The 26,775-nt window shown below is 37.4% G+C and overlaps 1 protein-coding gene across 2 annotated transcripts in view; it reads right to left on the bottom strand.

Moving 5' to 3' along the window:
* PDZRN4 (PDZ domain containing ring finger 4) overlaps positions 1-26,775 on the bottom strand; it is a 349,032-nt gene that overhangs the window by 212,472 nt on the left and 109,785 nt on the right. The window contains exon 1 of one of the 2 annotated variants that reach the window (XM_059185637.1): positions 7,762-7,925. The exons of the other annotated variant lie outside the window; for it this stretch is intronic. Coding sequence (XP_059041620.1) covers positions 7,762-7,863 — 102 coding nt within the window. The 5' untranslated portion in view covers positions 7,864-7,925. Of the gene's footprint in view, positions 1-7,761; positions 7,926-26,775 lie in introns of those variants that run through there. 2 annotated transcript variants of the gene reach the window in all.

Genomic DNA, 26,775 nt, shown 5'->3' on the forward strand with positions numbered 1-26,775 from the left:
AGACCATGACCTGAGCCGAAAGCAGAGGCTTTAACCCACTGAGCCACCCAGGCGCCCCTAAATGAGAATTATTAAATTAGAAGGAATACCTCCTTACTCCTTCATTTGCATATGTTATATAAACCTTAGAAATAGCTATGATTCTTTTTAAAAGAATACATCTTCTATGCCTTATTTTAAAAGTAGTTGTTATGTAGACCAAAATGCTATCTCTGAAAGGAACTCTTCTTTTTTAAAGGTTTATTTATTTATTGGGGGGAGCATGAGTAAGGGGCAGGGGGAAAAAGGGGCTCCAAGTAGACTCCGTGTTAAGTGCAGATTCTGGCATAGGGCTCAGGCTCACAACCCTGAGGTCACAACCTGAGCTGAAACCAAGTCAGACGTTTAACCGACTGCACCGCCCAGGCACCCTGGAACTCTTTTATTTCAATTAACATTTTAACAGACCATCACTGTCTTAATTTTAACTAAAATTCTCTGCATAAATGAGCATTGCTTTGGTTAGGGCATCAAGAGTTATGTTCATAGTTTACTTCTCCAGGAAAATAAGTAAACATATCAGACATATTAGCTCCACGTGTTTTGCTGAATATTGTGACTTTCCCACCGTTGAGCAAAGAAAGATGCATAAAGTAATATTAGGTTCTTTATTCTCAGTGTTCTAACCTGGTGAAAAAACTAATATCCTTGGCAAACATTATAAATATGTTTTATTGTATACTAAGGATTGTTTGCATATCTTAAAATTTTCAATACCTTCCTTCAGCAGCAAAACAAATCAGGTCAGACATCGTTAATTAGTTCTTCAAAAACTCAATAATTAACCTAGCTCAGAATTATTGCTTCTTTTATCAGATTATTTTAATATATTATATGGAGTACAACATTTGTGACATACAGTAACATAAAATGCTAGTGAATAGGCACAGTTATTATTATGACGATGGTTCTGTCTCTAACACCTTCTTTGTCAATATACAAAGCTGCTTTAGATGTGTAAATGAATCCTCTGCTGTCACCATTCAGAGTACTGTAGAAACAGTAGACTTCCACACAAAATACCTTTATATTCAATAGCTTCATATTTTCATTTTACCTAACCAGCTTTTTTTCAAGAATACTCTATCAAGATCATTAATGCTCATTTTTATTTTAAAATGTTAGAATAAACATTCCAAAGCACATCCAAACCACATTGCTGTTTTTCAAAGAAAAGATTGTCACGCAGATACAGGATTGAGAGAGTCACATATATGGACTTATAAATATATGTAGTTTGAAGAAAGATCTTATTAAAATGGTAGTTTCTCTTAGGGATGCTGACAAATGTAACTGCTCTAGAACACAAGGTTACAGTTTCAGTGACAGGTGAATTAAAGGAAAATCAGATATTCTATAATCAATGATTCATCTTTTCTCCTCTTCTTTAACCAAAGAATTAAATCCAGCCCCAGTCAGTCTAGTTATCTCTGATGTGCAAGGCAGACATGATCCATTGTGTACCCACTGTGAGTGACAGCCTGAATGACAGCCTTTGCCAGTCAAAGCCGTGATAAGGACCGGGTTCTGAGAGAAGCTCCTACTTGAGAGCCATCTGCATTGTCCCAGCCATCACTTCTGGCAGGAAGGCTGATTCCGAGATAAGAAGGTGATGGTGCTGAGCTTGTTTCACAGAAGGATCTCGGCAACCTAATCAGTGCCATCTGCATTTAGAACAACAGTCATTAATTTGGCTTCTTTCTTTCTTCCTCTCTCTCTCTTTCTTTTTAAAAACTTTTCACCGAAGGCTTCCCAAGCTTCACTATGTTCAGCGGTTACCAAAGACAGACTCTTGGTATTCAAGAGCAAACAAAGCCACAGACAAAAACACCAAAAAGATCCGAGAATAATGAAAAGGCGCAGCAAGAGAGCCTGTGAAAGATTCTATTCTGACGGGTTCCAGTTGGTGAGATGCCAGCAAAGGCTCTGTTGTAGGCTCACAGGGATTCAAATGTGAAATCAGGAGGTGAACGTGAGATGGAGTTTTCCAGAGAAAAGGATGGCCTTTGCTCAGGAGGTGTGCATAAGTGAAAACCGTAACAAAAAAAAACTACCAATAGAGTGCTAGATAAACAGCTGGTATTATGGGTTCCTGTCAGCAACCTGAGAGCCCAGTGGAATTAGAAAGATAGGGAAATTTCACTTTGAACAAGGGTTGTGGAATGTTAGTTGTCCAAATTCTCAGTATGCTTGTGCCTGACACAGAGATAACTAGGTATGAAAAGTGCATCCTGGTGGAGCCAACCGTGGTTCTTTGGGAACCTTGATACTTGACCAAAGCAAAGCAAAATATGATAAACCAAACAAATTATGATATACTTTCTCATATCTCTTCCTAAATATGGACTCTTTAATAGGACTTGGAAACAGTGAATGCTCTATTGTTAACGGGAAGTAGAGAAAGCAGAGCTCTCTCCCCAGTCACAAAAGAGCAGTGTGCTCCATCATCTGACAAGGCAGAGGTCCAGATGGGGTCCTCCCCGGGTTCAGGGTGGGGGCAGTGGTGAGGGGCAGCAAGAAGCTGCTATGCCAGCACACATGGCTGTCAAGAAAGGAGGGTTTACAGGAAGACCTGTACTACCTTTCTATGCCTGCAGCATGAATCCCTGAGACCCAGGCTTTCCGATGCAGAGCTTAGCCCCCCAGTGCTAAAGGGTTCCATAGCAATCTGAAATCCAGTGAACACATCTTCCTACAGAAGTGCTAATTCTCTCAATTTCAGGTTAATGACACAGGCAGCCATGTGCTGGTTTAAAGGCTCTGAAGTCCATTTGTCAGGACTTGAACTCGAGCAGCACAACTTTCTAGCTATGTGACTTTGGCAAAGTTAAGTCACTTGACATTATTGTCGCCTCAGTTTACTAAAATGGGGCATATTGTTAATAGCCTTACTTCTCAAAGGGTTACTGTAATGACTAAATGGGTGAATCAATATAAAGCATTTGAGACAGTAACTTGGCTCACAGTAAGTTCTCAACAGCTATTTCACTATTGTGATAGCTCTGGTTATTATTACTATTACTACTACTACTACTACTTCTACTACTATTACTATTATTTCAGGTGCTTCAGATCAAGGAGTTAGAGAAACTGTTCTTGGTTCTCCCCCACCCCAACTTCCACTTCCAGAACATTTCTTTTTCTGCTTCTTGCAAAACTTGCTGTTCTGCCCTCAATACCTCTTCGGAGTTATTGTTCTTCATTTCTTGGTCATTTCCCTGGATGCACAAATGATTTTAGCTCTAGATCCTGTCTTCCTCATTGTACAAAGTCCAGCCAGTCTTGACAACTTCATCATCAATTGGGACAATGCTTTCAAGCCTTCCAAAATAACCAGTCCTCTGGTTTTGGACCTCCTCATCTCAGACCATTCTGTCCTTCCTAACATCTCAAGTACCCTTTCTCCTGACTACAGACAAAAATTTCATTATCATCAGAATCTGTACCATCTCCAAATCTGAAATGCAAACATTCCATCCTGGGATCTCAGTTTCCTACCCTTACCTCTTACTTACTCAAACAGTACTCTTCTCAGAACATTAGATCCTCAGGGCACTGGACCTGCTGAGTTTTCATCTTCCCTCACCTTCTCTCTTCCCTTCTTCTGCAGCTTACAAGCAAAAGTGCATTATTACAATCACGGCCTCAACTACATTCAACTACATTCTTTCTCTCCTCCTCCATGGTATTCTCCTTGTGAAACTCAAATTCCAGATGAGCACAACCATCCAGTTTCTTACTGTGCATTCCTAAGTAGTTGAATGTAGCAGGAGAAAATTATACAACCAGGCATACTGTTTGTACTTCAACTTAATCACCCTATGTCTCAAATGGGCTCAGCAATTCTTCCATGTTTCTCCATTAAGCTCGGTTCCCAAGTTCCCAATATCTAAGATGGCTAATTCATCTATTATCCTCTCCTGTCCTACCCAAACTCTCTGACTCACTTACAGATAGCAATCTCACCTCACATTTTATTGTGAAAACAGACATCACAGATGTCGAGTTCCTTATAACCTGATCTACAAACTTATATAACCATAGATTTTCTCTTTTTCCCTCCTTTTATATTTAAGAAATGTAAATAATCAATAACTTCACAAGTGCTTAGATTCCATTTCAACTTGTCTTCCAAGCTCTTTGTTTCCATCTCTAATTTAGATCCAGCAGTTTTAGTCCTTCAAGCCCACAAACATTTGGGGGAAGGGGCATGATTGTTTCTGGGTTTAAGTGGTCATTTACATATTTGTATACAGCATGTTAATTTGTAAATGGCCTGACTGTGCTCCTGAAGTACAGGAAATGACTGAAAATATTGAACACTTCTAAAACAACAAGACAGGACTTTCTAAGGCAAAATAAATGACATGGGGCCAAAACATACCTGCTGCTTCTCTGCTTTTCACATCATCTAAGTTCAAATTCTTGAAGTTTAAATACCCCCTTATACCTCACTGTAATTAGTTCACTGCACTGATTGTATTTCTCAAAGCAGTTGGGGTAATTTGCAATTTATGATGTTAACTGGCCTTTCCCAAACACTGTTTTTCAGATGTGTAAAGCTTAAATTGGTGTTTTTGTTTCTTGGTTTTGTTTTTGTTTTGTCTCAGTTGGGACAGAAGCAAATAGCTACATTAAAACTACACAATATAGTAGTGTACTGGGTACTGAAAACTTTAAAGCTGGGTACTGAAAACTTTTTGATGATATAAGCAAAATGCAGTAACAAAAATATTTAGGAGGCTGATTTCTTGAAAGATCCTTGCAATGAATACATAACAAGTCATGGGGGTATACAAGAAAACATTTCTTTTTCAGAAATACAAATAAAGACTTTAATTATTCTGACTTTGAGAAATGTAAGAAAAGAATTTATTATAAATTACTTTGGGCTGCTGGGTGGTGCTAACTTGAATGTATTTCTTTCATACCCAGAATGACCGAATAGTTCTTGGCTTTTACTATTTTAATAATAAGAATACTAACTAAAATTTATGAAAGCTCACTCCAGCATATTTAGCATTTTGCTCAGAGTTCCCATGCATTAGCTCTTTTAATTCTCTCATCAAACTTATAAAAGAGGTACCAGGGCAAACAATAGGAAATTGTCTGTTTTTAAAAAACTGTATTTGACTTATAAACATGCAATTTTATATGATTTAACCTAATTTTAATATCCTCATTTTACAAATGAGGATTCTAAGGTACAGAAAGGTAAAGTTGATTATGCAAGGTCATACCCAGTTCTGCATGGTTCAAGAACTGAAAAATTTAAAACCCAGAATGGTATCTCAGTTAACACCTGAAATGTCAAGATAACTTTCTTATAATGGGAAAGTTTGATCAATGATTAACTCTTGAGTTCTGCAACATCTGCAACATCGGGTTATCAATGGTTCAATTCATTCAGATTTTATCAGATAATTCTTTGTACTTTGTCATCCTGAGTAACACTCATTATGCTAACTTAGAAGCACAAAGGGAAAATGGTTCTTTAAACAATACATAATAATCCTAAATTATTCATTGTTACTGAAAATCACATAACAAAGAATTTTTAAATGGTCTAGCTTATCTCCTGAGAAAACCTGAAAAATCACATTATATCTCTGTATACCATAATTCTAAGATTAATCGAAGTTCTAGCTACTAGGCAAAAACTGGCCCATTGTTATCAGGAGAAAATCGGGTACAAGAGATTACAGGGGAGGATGTGGGGTTCATCTTCAGGAGTCAAATCTGAGCAACTTGTGTAAAAACACTGACTTGAGTGATAGTTTAATCTACTAAAGTATTTTCTTTACACAATGGTTTTATATGTTTTATTTTCTCATAAGTTTAATGGGGGTGGATTTGTATAAGCAATGCCAGACAAAAGAACATTTACTTAAAGAAACAAAAAGGAATACAATCAGCAATTAAGAATCTCATTTTGCCTGTTCTTAATAGTCATTATTTTAGCATTATTCTCTGATTATCTTAAAGAAAAAAGTGCACATTAACACCACATCATTATACACACACCAAAAATGACAATAGATGTATTTATTGTTGTGAACAGCATGCTGAACTGACTTTTAAAAATACGATCAGGGGACTGATTAAAAGTGACTCAGATGGTTGAATTAACTAAGCAGAAGAAAAATTCCCTAGCTGCCATGGGATTTGTAAACACAGGCTCTGACAAATACATGCTCTTCGATGAACTTCCCTTTTTAAAAGCATAATGTGGAGAAACTTTTTACTTAGTGTATTAACATACATAAAATATCAGCATAGGATGCATAGGTATTAAAGTTGGCTTTAGCCATGGACGAACACATCGAAGAAAACACATTCCTCTTTTAAAATACAGTCCCAATTACTTTGAGAGAATGAATATGTAGGCACACTATAGGCAAACTAGGATTGCTTAAGGGAGGTTCCCATCTCTGCTATCTCCCTGATGAGTGAACATCAACCCAAACTACCAAGTAACTAGCAGAGGATGCTGTCAAGAATATGCATATGCAAGTAACAGAAATTTGCTTAGAGACGTAGAACTCGGAAGCTGAAATGGAGGTAAGGAGCAAGTCTGAGGTCAAAAAGGAAAAATAATCATCTCAACTTCATCAAATTGGTTCCATTCTGTTTTACTCAGTCCAAATTTGTTCAAATTATAAGACCCATTAGGAGGCTCTCGTGAAAGTGGGTCCCGAGAGAACTGTTGATAATATTTCAAGTCTTCACTGTCTGGCAAAATAAGGTGATGAATCAGAAAAGCCTCACTTCTGTTCACAAAATAAAATCCACTTGGCTCTGCCTAAATGCTCTCCGTGATGGTTTTCTGTTCTGCTGGGTCTCATAAGACTCATTCTCTTCTCAAAGAAGAAGAAGACTCTTCTTTGAGTCCTTAGAAATATTTTTCCCTACCCTCCAAAGAATACTTTTACATGGAAGTAGTTAAGTCAACCAATGAAAGCAGCACCATTCTCTAGGCTGGTAAACACTCAGGAACAACTTGAGCACACCTTTTTAGAGAAGGTTAAGGTAGGTACAAGCAGAATTTTGAGAACTCACTTTTTAAACAAAGTTGAACTTTTTTAAAACAAACTTCCCAAACTGTGGTTTTAGAAGAGGTATAATTATGTATATAATACAATATATAATAGATATAATATATATGTAATATATATATATAAAATTTTTTCCGCACACATTTCAACTAGTACACAGGTATCAAATATCAAGGAACACAAAACTATCTTACTGTGCATTTTGTACAACGTTAAGCATTCTGATAAAATATTTGAAACAACCGTGTTTACCCCGGAATTAGATTTTGCTTTTAGATTTATTTTCCACCGCTCTTTCTAAATGCATAGCTAATACAGTTGGATAAACCTTCTTCCTGTCCTCTGAATCACATTAAATGTAGTCTGAAATCATAATCATATTTGCCAGATTCTTTTTATATTTGACTTATCTAGTATAGTTTTGTTAATATCAACCATGCCCTAGCACAGACAGAGAATAAAACACACATGATTTCAGTAAACTTAAACAAATACATTTGAAAACAAAACTATGTCTGAAGTGGGTATCTAAGGTATCCCATTTATATATATTCGTGTTGTATAGTCTCTCTCTCTCTCTCTCTCACACACACACACACACACACACACACATATACACACCCCAACATAGAGCAGTGCAACATTCTCTTATACCCTTGCTACATACCACATGATTTTCATTCTCAAAGATGATACCATTGAGAGGTAGTAGTTGCTGAAGTGATTCTGAGCTCTGTACCCACAGGGAGCTAAAAGGAATAGCAGCCATTTCAACTTTAAGCCACTAGCCTTATCCACTGGTTCTGGATGTGCTGAGAACTCAAAGGCTTTTCACTGTTTAGCCCTCTCCTTCACAAACTACACAAAGGTTTTATTCAAATTGAAGAGGCCTCTCCGTTTGATTGATGTCCACAGCTACAACCACTTCCCCAAAATTAAAGCCGAAGAAATGAAGGAGCATGCCCTAACAGTGGTAAGAGTTGCCCTTTAAGTTTCAACAAATGCACTATACAGTTCAGGTGTCTCAGGTACAAAGGGAAAAGATTTTGGAGAGATGAAACATCAAAAGTGCAGAGAGGGCCTGGGCTTTAGCCTCATGGATTCAGTGCCCAAGAAACTGTTTCTCAAGGAGCAAGCCTGCAGGAGGTTCTGGGCAAGCTTTCTGCCAATCACTACGAGCTGAAGAAAAGAAAGGGATGCTAGGAATAGAAATCTGTAAATGGGCTCTGCACAATGCGAGAGCAATGCTGTACCTACCGCCCCAATTTAGCAAAGTGGAATATGTACTGAAATTGGAAAGAAAAAACAAGTAAGAATATGTACTAAAATTGGAAAGAAACAAAAAGCCTTTTCCTTAATGGGAGGAAAAACAGGGAAAATACAAGTGAAGTGGGGTTGTGCCTTCAAGAGAAACAAATTGCAAATGACCATATTCCCTTGGAGAGGGACTGATTGAAAAGATAGGGAAATAAATAATTCAATTCAGAATTCAGCACCAAATAATACATCATTCAGTCTTGACTGTGTTCATTTTCCTGATTATATTCAGAATTTAATTAAAGCTATTTGTCCGTGTGCTTTACTATTATCTGAATATCCTAAGTTGTAGAGAATATAATGCCACTCATTTTAGCAAATGCTTCTTTTACCATCTTCCTTTAAAAATTTCAAGCAGAGTCTGCTTTTGCAAGGAGGATTTCTTTGTATTGTCATTTTACAACTCTAAACAGGGGTGTATATTGCTCTATCTGGTGTGTCTGGTTAGGGTTGTTTTGGCTTCAGCAAGGCCAAGGTACTGAGTAGAAGATAACTAATTACATCACAATTAACACTTGGCCCTAATCACAGGTACCTGCACTCAGGGAGCCTTCTGATCCCCTGGCCCTTGCTGTCCCTAGGATGTGTTGATCCCAAACCTTTTACTTGCTTTTGATCCTTTGTTGTTCAATTCTTCAAGCTAGACCTGGTGATGCCTACTGTCTGGCGTCTGCATAGAACAGTCTTTTTCTTTTTCCCCCCAAATTGAGATTTGTTTTGTTTTGCTTTATTTTGTTCTAAAAAAGGTTGGCTGAAGAGAGATTTCAACACCATTACCATGCAAAATCACTCCTCTCAGACACTTGCATTGTCTTCCTATGATACGATTGTAAATCAAGATTCAGCAGACCAGGAGCACCTGAGTGGCTCAGTGGGTTAAGCCTCTGCCTTCAGGCTTAGGGCATGATCTCAGGGTCCTGGAATTGAGTGCCACATGGGGCTCTCTGCTCAGCAGGAAGCCTGCTTACCCTTCTCTCTCTGCCTGCCTCTCTGCTTACATGTGATCTCCCTCTCTTTGTCAAATAAATAAATAAATAAATAATAAAATCTTTAAAGATTCAGCAGACCAAAATGAGAAAAGAAACCTATGTAGACACATGCATTCCAACAGCAAACTAAAAGATTGACATGCAGTGCAGCCCATGTCTAGGTGAAGCAGACCTAGGACAGTGCTCCAGAACTACACACGGAATGCCATTTCACCAAAAGTACAGCCAAGGAGGTCCATGTTTTTCTCAGAAGGCGACCCAGAGTCAGCTCACCCATGGAGAGCTGGGAATTTTGAGGCATGTGCAAGCATGTGCTCTGGGTGCACACACATCAGAATAACACTTGCTGATAAATCTGCTGAAATCTGAATTCTAGACTCACTGGTCACTTTTCTTCACATTATTCAAACTCCTCCAGTGTTTGGAGGAACAAGCCACATGTGAATGACCAATGACTGATGCGTACAGAGGGGAGTTGTGGGGTAGGGGTCCCTTGGTCTGGTTTTGCCCATAAAATGAGGATCATAATCTACATAGAGCAGTATTTTTTTTTTCAGGTTGAAGGATGTTTTAAATGAATGGCTGCGTGTTGTGGTTGTAAGGGAAATTCAGTGGATCACCACCAGAACATGAAATTGAGTAGACTACAGAGAAAATATCAAAGTCTGTCAGCTGTAGAAGCAGTAAATACGTTTGGGTAAACTGTGGATGTATCATGGATGTATGTGTTACTGCTGGTTATGGTCAAAAATCTTTGAAAATCACTACCCATAGAACACTTATCCATGAAACTAAAAAGTCAAAAAGATACAAAATGGAATTATCCTAGAAAGCTTTTTTAATTTATTTGATAATATTTTTACCATATTCAATTTCTCTAAGGCACATTCCCTTTAAAACTGCTCATTTCTGGGGTGCCTGGGTGGCTCAGTGGGTTAAGCCTCTGCCTTTGGCTCAGGTCGAGGTCCCAGGGTCGTGGGATCGAGCCCCACATCAGGCTCTCTGCTCAGCAGGGAGCCTGCTTCCTCCCTCTCTCTCTCTCTCTCTCTGCCTCTCTGCCTACTTGTGATTTCTGTCAAATAAATAAAATCTTAAAAAAAAAATGCTCATTTCTTATCATAGTTTATGTCCCATACTAGAAGTGATAACAATAGCTAAAATGTCTTTTTTTGGGGATCGCCCTGACTTTTTGTATTCATAATATCCAAATAAAAATATCACAACCTGAGACAGATCAATGATTAGACTCCTTCACAAATGGGCTTTGGCAGAAACTATAACATGTGGGTCTTGAATGCCACTCAACAACTATGTTTAGCTGATTTTTCTACAAGAAATCTTTGTCTTCTCTGGCTTGGCCTGGAGGTCACCCTCCTCCCTGCTGACAGGAGTTTGTTGAGCTGTTACCAAGTCCTTGTCCCCTTCTTCCTACAATCCATCTTGTCTAATTTCTTCAGAAATTCATTGTTATGTGTTTTTAAAATCAATTATTATAGTGTTTCTAAGAATTCAGTTCTTAAAGAAAATAATATGCATGGAGATATTGTAATTGTAATCATTGATGCATACAAACTAATTTTGGTTTATTCTATTTTCAGAAAAATCTTCTAACTATATCACACTAAATACATTGGTACAAACAACTCATACATAAATGTTAATTTCTAACAAGGTTTTCTAATTTTTTTAAAGATTCAGATGCCACTGAATTATCCTATAATGATACGGCATACACATAAAGCCCCAAGCATTGGAATATTTATTTTTAAGATTACTATATACTAAACAAAGTAATGATCATGTTAAAATATTTGAAATATTATTTTGCAAATATTAACAAAGTACATTTAAGTAACTTCAGAGCTGGTCTTCGCTTTAAAGACAGATTTGTGGACGCCTGGGTGGCTCAGTGGGTTAAGCCACTGCCTTCGGCTCAGGTCATGACCTCAGGGTCCTGGGATCGAGTCCCGCATCGGGCTCTCTGCTCAGCAGGGAGCCTGCTTCCCTTCCTCTCTCTCTGTGCCTGCCTCTCTGCCTACTTGTGATCTTTCTCTGTCAAATAAATAAATAAAATCTTTAAAAAAATAAAAATAAAAAAATAAAGACAGATTTGCTCTACTGTGTTAACTTATAAAATAGATAGACTGAAGGTGAGTATCTAGAAAAGTGCTATTCCACAAAAATAATATGGGCACACATGAGAGCCACATTTGTCATTTCAAATGTTAAACAGCTGAGTTTCCACATTAGAAAAAGTAAAGAGAGGGGCGCTTGGGTGGCTCAGTTGGCTGAGCAGCTGCCTTAGGCTCAGGCCATGATTCCGGGGTCCTGGGATCAAGCCCCGCATCGGGCTCCCTGCTCAGCGGAAAGCCTGCTTCTCTCTCTATCTTGCTCTGCCTGCTGCTCTGCTTACTTGTGCTCTCTCTCTATCAAATAAATAAATGAAATCTTCAAAAAAAAAAAGTAAGTAAAAACAACTGAACTATCATTATAAAAAAGGTAAAGAGAAACAAGTAGAGTTATTCCTAATAAATATCTGACCTCAAATATTCTTTTATCAACATACAATGAATATAAAAATAAGGTATTTTTATATTACGTCTTTGAGATCTAGCAAATCTCAATTCTAATTTGCACTATTTTAATTAGTCAAATAGCTATATGTAGCTAGTGGCTACTACTGGAAAGGACAGATCAGGAACGTAACTATTTGGATTTATAGGAATATTTATCATAAAGTCCCTTTAAGCCACTTGAGAGATGCATCTATGAAAACTGGTAAATGTGTTAGAGGAATCTGTGTCTACAGGCTGTGTTGACAATGGAAAAATCATAGTATCTTTCCGAGGTCACAAGACAAAAAGTGCAGTTAGTGGGTGCAATGTTTTCCTATTAAAATATGTTTTTCATATATTTGTAAAATTTCTACTCTTTTATAATGCTTCACCAAAAACATTGTGATATCCACTTATTTCAATAACTCAATAAGCTGCAACTACTGATTAAAACAGCAATGTCTTTCCTGAATTTAAAATATGGTCTAATTTTAAAAAATTTGTTTTGCATATAAATTTGCACAGATTTTTTAAATAAATCTATAAAGTGAGATATAAATAGTATAATAATTGAAGAAGTATATAAGAACTTACTGATACTAATAAAGTACCATACAGAGAAATGAAAGAAAGAAAAATTAGATCTTTTTTTTTAGGTAGAACTTTTATTCAAACAATCTTTCTATGTTATGGTGTATTGTGACATCATATTAAAAACATCAGCTAGGGGCACCTGGGTGGCTCAGTGGGTTAAGCCACTGCCTTCAGCTCAGGTCATGATCTCAGGGTCCTGGGATGGGGTCCAGCATCGGGCTCTCTGCTCAGCGGGGAGCCTGCTTCCTCCTCTCTCTCTCTGCCTGCCTCTCTGCCTACTTGTGATCTCTCTCTGTCAAATAAATAAATAAAATCTTTAAAAAAAAATAAAATAAAAACATCAGCTATAATAAAAAAGTCCTTTTCTCATATATTACTGAAGGTGTAGTCTTACAAATAATGCGTCATAAAAGTTCAAATGCAAGGATATGAATGTCCAAAATAGCTAAATACACAGAATTCAAAAGAAATAAACCTTAGCTTTTTTTTTTTTTTAAAGAATTATATAGCTAAATTTTTGGACGATATCTTTATAACCTACATTCTGTTTGAGATTAATGTTATAATATACTAACACAGGTTAACTTGTCACTTGATGTATTATCTTTAAAATTTTAGAAAATTAATATAACTCACATCTCTATGAGACATTTTTGTAGCCAGATTTATCAACAAAATGATACTAATTTGTATCATTGATTAGTGATACTAATTTGTATCACTATAAAAAATGTGAAGATAATGTTTAGATATTTTATGACTCATTACTAGAAAAGAAATATTTAAATGTTTAAACTACAGCATTTTTTTGTTACTGTGTTAGTGACATACTTTTTGGATAATAAATAATTTTATGACTGATTTAAACATGTATTATCATTTCAATTTGTATGAAAATTTCTTACTTTTTTTACTCTACAGCATGGCTCTGATTATTTCTTGCTTTTATTTGCCTGAACAATACAATAAGAAGACCTATCTCTTCATCTGGCAAAAAATATTACTTTTTCATCTTCTGTTTACCTTAGGAGCATTCAATTTCAATAGCTTCATTACTTTTAGACTTTATTCTATTTTACTGTTCCTTTATCACATGCATTTTAAAATGCCTATCAAATTCAACTGAAGGTCTTATGTAAATTTCAAGAATGGGCTCAATATTTTCATATAATACTAAGAAGCTAAAATATTTTTATTTTAAAAAATTGACATTGATCTTTCATTCCAATAACAAGGAGGAATTATTTTATTTAGATGTTTCCTTTAAGTCATACTCTATCCACAGAAGATTGTTCCAATACAGTCCTCCTGTCAATTTAAAGCTGCAACTGAGATACAAACCTTGGGGGTAGAATGCTTTATCCTTCTGGGCTTAAAAGAAATGCAATATTTTGATAAGATCCAGAAAGTCTGAAACAAAAGTAATGCAACCTCTAATCTAGCCACCTTCATCACCAGTCACACGGGCTGGAAAGGGGAAACACATTTCTTTACCAGACTGGCCTTATTTGCCGTCTGCAATGTTTTTCAGTATGCTAACAAAACCGTAGAGAGCTATTTTCAAAGATTCACAAAAATATAAAAAGAAAAGGATAAGACTTGAGATTCCTTTAAGTAAAGATGTTTCTAATGATTTCAATAGAGTCAAAATTTCCAAAATTAATTTTTATGCAACATTTCACAAATGCATTTATTTTTTAGAATGAGCCACAAGTAAACAATTTGGAGTGTATGCATCTAAAAGTGCCCAACAGGCAATCCTCAAAGTCCAGGTACAAAAAGTTTTGGTAAATGACAGCATTAGTGGACTAGCTGCTGAGGTGTGCTATGAAGAACTAGTCTTAAAATATATACATTCAGACGCTCTTGTAGGATGAAGAGGCATTACAACCACATCTACACACAAGGTAGAATCATAAGCTTTCCAACCAGCAATTCCTATATATTTTCTCAAGTTAGAGAATTATAATAATGCTAAAATATTCTCAATAATAAGATCATCTCTGTTAAATAGAAGATTAATGTCTCATTGATACAGGTGATCACTGTCTTGTTATATATTTACCATCTACAAAAATATGAGTCTATTTATTTAAATTACAGTGATCAAAACAGATTAGATTCCATTCAAAGAACCAAAACTAAATCCAGCAAATTGCCAAAGAAATCAAAGGCATGGGTATTATTAGCTAGGTGAATGTACAGATTACTGCATGGGCAGTGACTCTGACTTGAATTTCTAGGAATTAAAGCATAGGAAGTTTGGATTAGGTAGCTTTCATTTTGCCATAAAAAAGTACACAAAAATCTGTCTTAGGTAATGAACTGTTTGCTGGAAATAATGTCACAAATGAGATTTTTTTGTGTAAATCTGTGTGGGCAATATTTTAAATTACAGTATTAACACTGGGCCCAGAGATACTGTTATAATGATTCTATGGTTAGAAGCAGAAAATACACCATTAAATCATAACTCAGTGAAGGCACTGCAGTGCTCCTGAGGTGAGGTGGTCCAGGCACATGGCTTTCTGATGATTGACCAAATTTAGTAAGAGAGCAGATGGAAAATTCAAACACGGGAGGGCAACTTCTTATTTATCTGCATAGTCCAGCACTTAGGACATAAACAGCAAACACTTTATTCTTAAAAGTGCATCTGAGGTTTTTTTCATCTGTTGTGTTTAGCTCATACTGGATTTTCTAGTATGTAAGAAAAATTTTACAAACGTATTCTGAAAAGTGAAGAAAATTTTTTTATACTTAATGTGTTTTGGGGTATGATTATTGAAACTTGCAAAAGTTCTACTATGTATTTATTTTTTATTATAGAAGTGATATGTATTTACTGTAGAAGTGCTAGGAAATGCAAACAAGAAGAAAATTCAAAATTACATATAACTGCATCACCTAGAGATAACCATTGTTAATTTTTTACGAGATCTTGACACTTCTGTAGTTATACAATTATTTATTCTAATGAACTTTACTCACATAGTCTAATGAATTTGTATTCACAGATTCAAAGGGAGAGATAAAATTCCTCCTTTGGGCTTTCACTTCCTACCTAATGAAATTTTCACATGTTCGATCTCTAAAAACGACACCAATTCAGCTATCTCACTGTTGACATCTGTTTGTCTCTGATTCCAGGCCAGCCTGAGGTCCACTGGAAATAAGCCATGCTCCCTTTTCACTACGTTCACAGCTATTGTTGGCTGTAAGGAAAGCAATGAGTGATCGAGTGTTGGGGAAGCACTCAAGGTGATGCAAATGGGGTTTTCATCTAACTGACACTTTCCATTCCCACAACACCCTGAAGAACAGAGCTTTTCCTTAAAACTGAAGATAAACAAACAAACAAACAAAAAAACAAAAACAACAACAATAAAAAACACCTGATAGGGGCGCCTGGATGGCTCAGTGGGTTAAGCCTCTGCCTTCAGCTCAGGTCATGATCTTAGTGTCCTGGGATCGTGCCCTGCATCAGGCTCTCTGCTCAGTGGGGGAGCCTGCTTCCTTCTCTCTCTGCCTGGCTCTCTGCCTACTTGTGATCTCTCTGTCAAATAAATAAATTAATTCTAAAAAACAAAAACAAAAAACCCTGATAACCATACCTGAGTTCTCAGCAACAAGAAATCCAAGCATTTATAGACAGATGGACTGAGAGAAGTCAGCACACATTGTGGGAGATGAAAGGACAGCACAGTGTCAGCAGTGTATCTGATTTTGCTCCATGGACACAGCTGAGGAAACTGGTAACAGACCCCAGGTCTGGGGGGTCCTGCGGTCTCTGACTTTCCTCTGAGCTGCAGAAGCATGAGGGGGTATGGCAAGACCACCTGTGAGCACCTGGCATTCTGCCAAACCTCGGCGCTGAAAGGATGTTCTCTCTCCCTCAGCCCCCAGGTGGGAACATCCACGGTGCTGTGGATGGCTAACAGCAGGCACCGGGACAGCAGCTGTACAGCCGGCGAGAGTGGGCCGCTGTGAGCCCAGGAGGCAGACGAAATGCTTAGCGACGTGCAAGAGGGCCATCCGACGCCATGCTGCATGGCTGAGGGCTGCTGGGAAGCAACAGGAGGAGCCGACCGAAGACGAGCATTTAGACATGAAGGGGCTCTCTTGTGCCGTAAAAGAGCATGGCAACCATAAGATTAAAAAGCAGGGCACAGACATCGATTTTGCAAATGCACCGCAGGGTTGCAGGTGAGCTGAATGAGTTGTTTCCACCTTTATGTCTATTTAATAATGAAGGCCAGCCTCAGTTTCTGTCTCTGAATGAACAAATGTAGCCTAAGATGAAAGAACAGAAATGCAAACTCTAGCTGACTGTGGAACTGACTGGCTGGTTGTTCATTGGGGATGGGTGGGGGGCTCTGCATGCTTGGGGATTTTTGCCTCTGGGAGGGAGGAGGAAGGAGATTTGTGCTATAGGGTTGGGGAACAATGGCAGATCTGGACTTTGAGGAGGGGCACTAACCCGTTTTGAGTGACTCTAGAGCAAGCAGTTTGTGCAGAATGACAGGGAGGCAGGATTCACATGGGCCTCTGAGGCTGTGGCCACAGACACTGAGAACCCAGGCCCAGGCGACCTAGCTCATTGCCCAGTGAGAGCAGATCCCAGACTCTCCTTCTCTCCCTCCACTCTGCAAAAGCAATCTGCCCATCAGGGAGAGCACCCGGGTGTTCATTTCTGTAGCCTCCATGGAGGGGTACATAGGTTTTCACAGAAGGCATCAAAGACTCTGGAACAGCAAAACATGAGTCAAACTTCCTACATCCCTCTACAGACTTATAGAAGAACCAGGACTTTTGAAGGGCAGATAAGGTCCTCTGTGAAAGGGTGCTGCTGGAAGAAGGCATTAATGTGACTATGGTCTCTTCTGCACTCACAGAACGGTGAAACCTGGGGCATTCATGTCACACATAAAAATCCATATGATTGGGTGCCTGGGTGGCTCCATGGGTTAAAGCCTCTGCCTTTGGCTCAGGTCATGATCCCAGGGTCCCAGGATCGAGCCCCACATCAGGCTCTCTGCTCAGCAGGGAGCCTGCTTCCTCCTCTCTCTCTGCCTGCCTCTCTGCCTACTTGCAATCTCTGCCTGTCAGGTAAATAAATAAAAATCTTTAAAAAAAAAAAAAAATCCATATGCTTGTTCTTGGTCAAAGTCGTTCTCAGAAATTAATCACATAATGTAAATGATAGGGCCCAAACCAGATCCAGGCATGAAGAAGTTACTTCCTGTTTTCCCAGAAGCACTCTGCAAAGGACTTTACCCACATTTTTCCATGTCAATCCTCATAACCCATTTTATAAATTATTAAATAATGACTGTGGACGTAAACCTCAGGGAGGTAATCGTCTACCAAACAGTGCAAAGTTTTAAATGATGGAGCTGGAACAATAAGAGCCTTCCCAATTAAAGGTTTCCCTATTTTTCGGATGTGTTCCCCCCCACCCCAAATACTTGGAATCCTCAAATGGAAGCAAGAGGGGAGGTGATGGAAGGGAATCAGAATCTGGGTGTGCATAGTTTAAGAAAGCATCATCAATACCTCAACTATTTTTGTTCTACAAAGTACAGAACATAAAGCTTGATACTGATCTCTTGGCTGGTGGAGAGAAGGAGAGATTGAGAACACAGCAGGGTTGTGTGGCTACTGAGTCAATGGGTCACATCACACTGACTTACTGTGGGGCTGGTACATATAGCCACTCAATGAGGACATCAAAACGTAATACAAATTTTTCTTTGGGTGTTGGGATCATGGGTAATTTTTATTTTCTTCATCATTTTTCCTTTTTTTTTTTTTGAAAGGTAGCCTTCATGCCCTGAGATCATGACCTGAGCTGAAATCAAGAGTCGGTGGCTTAACTGACTGAGCCACCCAGGTACCCCTCCCATTTTTTTCATAATAAGCTTGTATCATTCCTAATCATGAAAATAACTATTAAATGTTGATTTGGTTTTTATATTTAATGTTTATTATAACTTGAAAATGATTTTTAATTGAGTAATCATGGTAAAATCACACTAAATGGAAGCATATGTGGGTTATTATATCAACAAGTCTATAGGAAAAACAGCAAAGGGTCACCTGGGTGGCCCAGTCAGTTAAACATCAGACTCTTGATTTCTGCTCAGGTCATGACCTCCTGCTTGGGATACAGCCCTGTGTCGGGCTCTATGCTCAGTGTGGAGTCTGTTTGAGGTTCCCTCTCTCCCTCTCTCTCTGACTCTACACTGTGTGTGCTCACTCTCTCTCTCTCAATCTTTAAAAAAAAGAAGAAGAGGAAGAGGAAGATGAAGAAGAAGAGGAAGATGAAGAAGAAGAAGAAGAAGAGGAGGAGGAGAAGGAGGAGAAGGAGGAAGAAACAATGAAGAAAATACACCAAACTCCAGTTTATTTTGATTGTCCTTTGAAAACTACCCCAGTACCCAAATCTAGGTAATAATAAGCCAAGTAAGCAGCAGTTTTCCTGCAGTTATATTAACTTTTTTGTTTGTTTAATGATTTATTCAATAAATACTTACTTGGGAAGCAATTTCCTGAAAAATGTGTGTGTGAATATACCACTTATTGTTTTAAGGAACAGGGCAAAGAGAAGGGTAAATGCTATACCTGGTTCCTTGGGGAACATTAACATTCCCTGGAGAGTTCTTCAGCCCCACAAACCTGTAGGAACATCTTGCATCCACCTGTCACTATCTTTTTCTAGATTTAGATACATGAGTGGTTGAAGATCTGATAGTGAGCCACTGTTCCTAACATTAATGTTTGATTCTCTCAGTGTGTGGAACCAAAGAGTGGAGAAGCATTAGCCCAGGCCCTATAGATAGCTGTTGAAAAGGATCACACCGAAAACAGAGAGAAACATTTTACTGGCCAGCTAGGGACAATGGGATAAATCTCACAGGTTTTTTGTGCTCTGCTTTGCTTTGCTTTTGCTTCTCAAAGGAAAAATCTCCTCTTCTCCTACTCCCACTCCCTAGTGCCTAAATACAAAATGAAGAAACGATATTGGGTATTAGATGATGAAAGTTTTCCACCATAGTAAGATGGTCACTGCTCCTGTTTTGGCTCTTATGTGTTGGAGAAGGAGAGCACACAGTTAAAGACGGAGGAGAGTTAGTGAAGTGGAACTCAGTGCTCTGGCAAATGAATGAAACTTCGTGAATGACTGAAGATACAAGAATTTAAAATGACACTATCAAACGCGGATCCCTGAGTGCCACGAGGAATAAGATTTCAATCTTTTTTATAGGAACCAACCAGATAAAATTGTTTGAAAGTACTAACAACTTAAATAAAGGCAGAGTATTAGAGAGCTTATGAGCCATACAAATATAGGAGCTCTTGTGACTGAATCGCTTCCATTGATGTCCTACAGTTGGAATACTCTTGAAACTGACATTTGGCTTACTTTCATAAGTTAAAATGAATATTGTTTACATATAGTCTCTCCCTCTCCCTCAGGGATTTATTGTCCTGGACTACAGGTTCTATTTCTTACATTTTTCCTTCAGTAACCACACCAGCCTCCAGAACTTCTCATTAGAAATGTTTCCTAGATTATTTCCTCATGGTGACTACTATGTATACAATTAAAACACCATTCAAACTATTAAGAAGGAAGAGACAGTAGCTTATGTGCTGCTACCTTCTTTTAATTTTAATGCACACTTCAGTCTTACCTTAAATTATTTATATGGACTTGTCTTGTAAACCAGAGGGGTCAATAAATGAAAAACAGAAACAATGTAATCATGGATTACAAACACTAGGTATGAATACTGGAAGAAAGAGAAAGCATTCAAACCTGAGTAAACAGCTTATGAAAAAGGAAATGGGTTACAGCTCTCCCTATTTTAGGCCTCCAAGAAAGAAAACACATTATTTTGAAATTCATTTCTGAAGGATCTGCCTCTCTCCCTGGACACCTCACCCTACCTCACTTCATAAGTCACATGCTGTCTAGACCAGATTCAAGGTTCACTGTGAAAAGATTACATTCACAGGGTCACTGGGAGTGAAGGTGGGGGCGGAAGCTTTCAGACTGGAGAATGGAGCTTTGATTTATGTTGGGTTGCAAATTTAAGTTCTGACCAGGACTTTTCTACCTTTCCAATCCAAAAAGTAAGAATGACAACAAAAGGAAAACAACTTGCAGTGCAATACAAATGAGTCCAATAACTTAGTATGAGGGCAAGCTACATATTTATATGGTTCCAGAATAATCACTGTGTTTTATAACTCTTACGTAGTACTATAATAAATCCTATCAACAGATGATCCCTATTTTTCCCAGGGCTACAAATTTTTTCATATCTCGGCTTCATTTACAATTTATTAAATAAAGACTAGGACAAGAATTAGAGTTCTTTATTAATGAAGATTAAATATCAAATAATAATGATAGATAATATTAAATTCTTTATGTTTGGGTCATCGTTTATAATTTACTTCAAACAAAGGGGTTATAATATTCATTTTCTCTCATACCTTCCATATACATCTTCATTTAATTCAAAGGTCAGATGCCAGTGGCGTGGATCAAAAATAATAAACAAGAATAGAAAAAGAATCAAATGTCATTTGGCTTTTTCACTATCATGATAGTGACAGTAGAAAGAATAAACTAAACTGAATTTTATACACTGGTTTCCAGAAGAGGTTTTCATTGTTATGAAGTAGGCATGCATGCGAACAAGGACACGTAGAGTTCATAAAATGTCACTTCACAATGAAATATATGCTCACTCGTTTCCTGTAGGTTTGGCTTCATATGCTTTCAGATTGAAAATATGGATAATATAACAGAATGGAGCTCTGAAAGGAGGGAAAAACTGCACCGATGAATTCTCCTAAAAATGCTCAGGAGTCTAGCCTTGGTTTGGTCTACACCATTGCACACCAAGCCTATGAGATCTTCCAGAGTTACAATTTCTCTCATGTTACCACTGCCTGCATGAGTCACCGTTCTTAATGACTTATTACATGTAATACCTAAAACTCTAAAATCTCCCAAGAAGTACTTTATTCCTTTCCGGAAGACTTACGCTGGGCCAGTACCACAGGAAACTTAGATGAAATATGAAAGAAACACACACACACACACACACACACACACACACTCACAGAGACACTCAATGAAGAGTGTGGATGTCTCCACACTGGGCGAATCTCAACGGAAAAAATATAAACAAAAAAAATCTTACTGAGGAAAAAGAAAAGTTGCTAAAATAAGGACAAATTAACAAGACCTTAATGAAACACAGCTTCACGGCTACTCAAACTTTCCAGTCTTCCCCCACACGCTTCACATTCTTTCAGAAGCTGTAATCTTTGTTCCTGCATGGAATGTCCTCTTCCTTCTTTCTACTTGGAATATTCCCTTTCAACATTCAAGACTTAGTTCAAATGTCGCTTCTTGGGTGATAGAAAGCCCCTCACTCCTCAAGAAATCATCACTTCCTGACTATGTTGTCACAGCATTTTCTACATCTTTATATTGTACTATTTGGGCTGTCTGGTGATTTGTATCATGATTTTCCTGATTCTAAGGCATCTAAATTATGGAAAACAGTGATTTCTGGGACAAGAAGTAACAAGTGGTCTCAAAGTATTTTTTTTTTTTTCTAATAAATAAGAACAAACAGAATAAAACAGAATGAGCCTTTTCAGCATAAGAAACAAAATGAGCAAAGGTCCAGACTGAGTAAAAAACCCACACAGGTCTTGCCAGTAGTAAAACTCCCCTGGAGATAAGACAGACTTATGAGCAAGATCGACTCAGGTGTTGGAATGTTGCCTCAGGTAGCAAGGACCCTTTAATTTAAGCAAGGCAATCGCCAAAGCACATTTGCATTTTATAGCAATCATTCTGGGGGGTCATAGATCACTGGGGTTGGAAAGGAGAATTTTGAATCTTTTGTAAAAGATGAAGATGGGGTGAGTTCATATAGGAACACAGTGGGGATGAGGAAGAAGGGACAGACTGAAGAAAGGTTCAGGAGCCAGTATTAAATAGGAGATGGGAGATACAACAGGCATTTAAGGATGGGGACCTTTTAACCAACAGGATGATTTTCATATTTCTGATTTGCAGGTGAGTGTGAATGGTCTGGTCCACCTAAATGGATAAAACAGGAGGGAGGAAAAGTTCAGAATATAAGTTTCATCTTCAATCCCCTGAATTGATTTTGCCTATGCAATATCCACTTGGAGATGCCGAATGGGAAGCCAGGATTTCTGGGTCTAACACGAAAGAAAGCAGTATGGTTTGGCAATAGTGGACACTGGAGTCACCAATCACTAGAGGCTGAACAGGAGTAAAACAATCCAATAACAGAATATAGAAAAGAAGAAAAGAGAGAGGCCACATGCTTGGCCTGAAAGCATAGAGCATGCACAGTCAGGCCACATATGTAGAGGCAGGGAGATGAAGATGCTGTAAGACCTGGATTTGTTAAAAGAATAAACCCAACCTTTGCCAAGTTCAGTGGAATGATTTTGGAAGTGTGTTTTTGGGGTTTCTTTTTTTTTTTTTTCTTCCCACTACAGAGAAATATAAAATGTGTGTGTTTTTTTCCATAAAAGCATTTGGCATAAGGGGAACACTGCCTATAGATAGGAAACTACTCAGAAAAAGTTTTGAAAACCAAATGAAATAGTATATTCATGAAGATACTTTGAACAAATGAAATGCACTGTACAAATGTATTTAAAGTAACCTTATATACATTTTTAGTATCTGGACATGGTAAAGAAGAACCTTAATGCTGATCCAGGGAAATCTGATTTCAGCATCAAGAGCAGCCCACGCTTTTCTTCTCACTTAGCTGACTGGTGGCCATAAAAAGTATGATGCCAAATCAGGGGCAATGAATATTTTCTTTAAGATAAAAACTGCCTTTATTCCCTGATAAAATATTTCTATATGTACTATGTTTAAAAGAAATTGCAGTAACATTTTATAATGCTAAAAATTCCTTTGTTGGGGCACCTGGGTGGCTCAGTGGGTTAAAGCCTCTGTTTTCCGCTCAGGTCATGGTCTCAGGGTCCTGGGATCGAGCCCCGCATCAGGCTCCCTGCTCAGCAGGGAACCTGCTTCCTCCTCCCTCTCTGCCTGCTTCTCTGACTACTTGTAATCTCTGTCTTATCAAATAAATAAATAAAATTTTATTAAAAATCCCTTTTTAATGAACATAATCATTTTCTAATAGATTTTCTTTTAAATTTCACTCTATACCTTTTGAGTCTTTGTCAAGTGTGCAGACTTGTATACGTCGTACAAATTTGTTCCTATAGACATTAATATCCCATATAACAAGTAAAACAAATCAGGGAACGATTCATTCATATTCTTAAATCTGAAAGTTGGTCGTACACAATTCCAAATTCAAACAACTCTGAAAGTTGGTTGTATTGAATTCTGACATTTTTTTGAGGACATCTTGTTTTCTATAAGATGAGGAAGTAAAATGGAACATCAACCCTTGACATACTAAAGGCTTACTGTATCATTATAATATAGTGACACCTAATATATCAGTCTTCATATGTTTGAAAGAAGTAGTTCTCAACCCAAGGTACACATCAGAATCACCTTGTGGATCTTCAAAATTATAGGCTCACCTGACCTTACTGAAGCCAGACAGGTTTTTTAATATCCTGAAAATTTCAGCATACAATACTTGCCCAGCCCTCTATGCTGAACAAGCATAATGTTGGATATTGCTAATTACCTTTCATAGGCAAAATATAATTTTCCACGTAACAAGGGTCTTGCCTTTTTTCATTGTTTTTTACTCCCTCCTTGCCTGTACTAAAGCACATCAGACTTAGTATGCATATTTACTGACTGGTGTGATTTCCCACAGATTCTCTGAAACCAAATTAAGCTATACAACAATGGAGTACTGGAGTGTTAGTTTTTTTTTTTTTTTTAAATTTTATTTATTTATTTGACAGAGAGAAATCACAAGTAGATGGAGAGGCAGGCAGAGAGAGAGAGAGAGGGAAGCAGGCTCTCTGCTGAGCAGAGAGCCCGATGCGGGACTCGATCCCAGGACCTGAGCCGAAGGCAGCGGCTTAACCCACTGAGCCACCCAGGCGCCCTGGAGTGTTAGTTTTTGAGTAAAATCATGGAGCATCCTAAATTGTTGACAAGGATAATCAAACTATTCAAAGCTTTCATCTATTTTTGATGATTCGGTACAATAAGAAATTGTGCAGATTTATGAAAAAGATTATTTAATAGTTGTTATGTGTGCTGAAGTAAATATATTATTAGCAGGAGGCCTAATTTACATTCCAGATCAGAGGAAGTTGGTAGCAAAACCGTCATATGCTCATGAGATTCAACATTAGATCTGTATATTTCCCCTAATCCTATATGAACTTTATGATCGTGTAAAAAAACCCTTTTATGTTTGTTAGAATCCTTTGCCCTAAATGAAAATGGTTTCCAAGATAAAGTTACTAAAGAAAGTGACAGGATACTTGTAAGAATTTCCCTCATGAATAAAATATTAAAACATGGTAGTGTTTTAGAAATAGGATACAGTGGGGAAAAGGTAGCCTCTGCTTTTTCATAAAGCTTTCCTTTTATCTTAAGAAATATTTTGTCCTTCATCCTCAAGAGCAACAATTGACACTGATTACTTAGCAACCGTAGAAAGCCTGGCATGGTCCAGCTGTGATAATGGAACCATCAATGCAGTTATAATGTACTTAGGTCCTGAGGATGGTGGTTGCAAATGTAACTATGATCCAGGCGAAATCCTCTTTGCAAGTCTGGAAGGGTTAAGAGCGACTGAATAGAGCTCTTTAATACAGCAAGTCACAAGGTGAGGAAAAGGAGGATGAGGTTAAGAGCATGACATGATCTTTAAAAAATTCTAGATACTGTTAATGTGCAAAGCCCACTACTTTATTATTTTTAACCCATAGGTAGGTATTTATAATAGTCAAGTTTTAATAATATATCAAATACATACACACACATGCATAGTTATATGAAAATTCTTCATGGTCTCTTGAATAGTGAGAAGAGCTTACTTTCTCTTTCCATCTTCAACAATGTTGAATATTGTCATTGTTTTTCATTGTTGTTGGTTTGGTAACGAATAACTCGCATTTACTTGATCATTAGTATGAGGTATTTTTTAAAAATTATGTTTACCACTGTTTACTATTACCTGATCTAGTCTTGGCTTGTTTTTCAATGAGATTGTTTAACTTTGCATTATTTATTTATATCAGCTCTTCGCATATTAGGGACATTAACCTTATATGTTACGCATGATATATTTCCTTTCAATTATATTTTTAACTTTAATTTTGCTTTTTTTTCATTGTCAAGTTTTAAATTGGGTTTCTTGTAGTGCTTAAGGAGGACTTCTCTACTCAAAGACATAAAATATTATCTCCTATATTTTTTTCTAGTACTTGGATATTATTGTTATTAAGAGTGTCACATTTAAATTTAGGCGTTTAATCTATCTGGAATTTATTTTTATGTACAGTTTTAAACAAAAAAGGTCTTTCTTTTTCCAAATTGAAACATGAACATAAAATACCTTGAAATACTTCATTATAACCTTACCCAGGGTGTGATAAGTCATATTCTGTATAACAGCATTTTTAGGAAGAAAATAATGAATAGTGTTCTTTATTCCCAGGATATTGTGTGGAGTATAAAAAGGAAAAGAATATGAATCCAATTTCACTAGGTAAACTGTCTTTGAAAATAATTTCTAGAATATTTGTTGCTTAAATATCCAAATATAAGTACATGCTCTTCTCAGAATACCAACGTCTACCCTAAAGCTTTTAAAATCACATAAAAATCTGATCTATTCCTGGATTATTTGTGATTGGACATAGTCTAAGCCTCTGTTTCCCCCCATTTATAAAGACAAATGGACAATATGGGATTCATTTCTTGTTCTTGAGTTGGTATTTAAGATTGCCTCAGGATTTCATCTTTGATATTGCTTCCTGAGATTTCTTGTTTGTGGCATTATAATCTAATTCACAAATGATTCATTGTTTTGAACTGTTAGTGCTAAACGTAAGCATCTGTCCCTTGCACATATAAATACTATGATACACAAGAAATGAGAATTACAAACTCTGAGATCATGACCTGAGCTAAAATCAAGATTTGTATGCTGAACCGACTGAGATACCCAGGCACACACAATATAGTTGTTTTTT

Source organism: Mustela lutreola, chromosome 8 (genome assembly GCF_030435805.1).
Source record: "Mustela lutreola isolate mMusLut2 chromosome 8, mMusLut2.pri, whole genome shotgun sequence".
In the NCBI taxonomy this organism is placed as follows: domain Eukaryota; kingdom Metazoa; phylum Chordata; class Mammalia; order Carnivora; family Mustelidae; genus Mustela; species Mustela lutreola.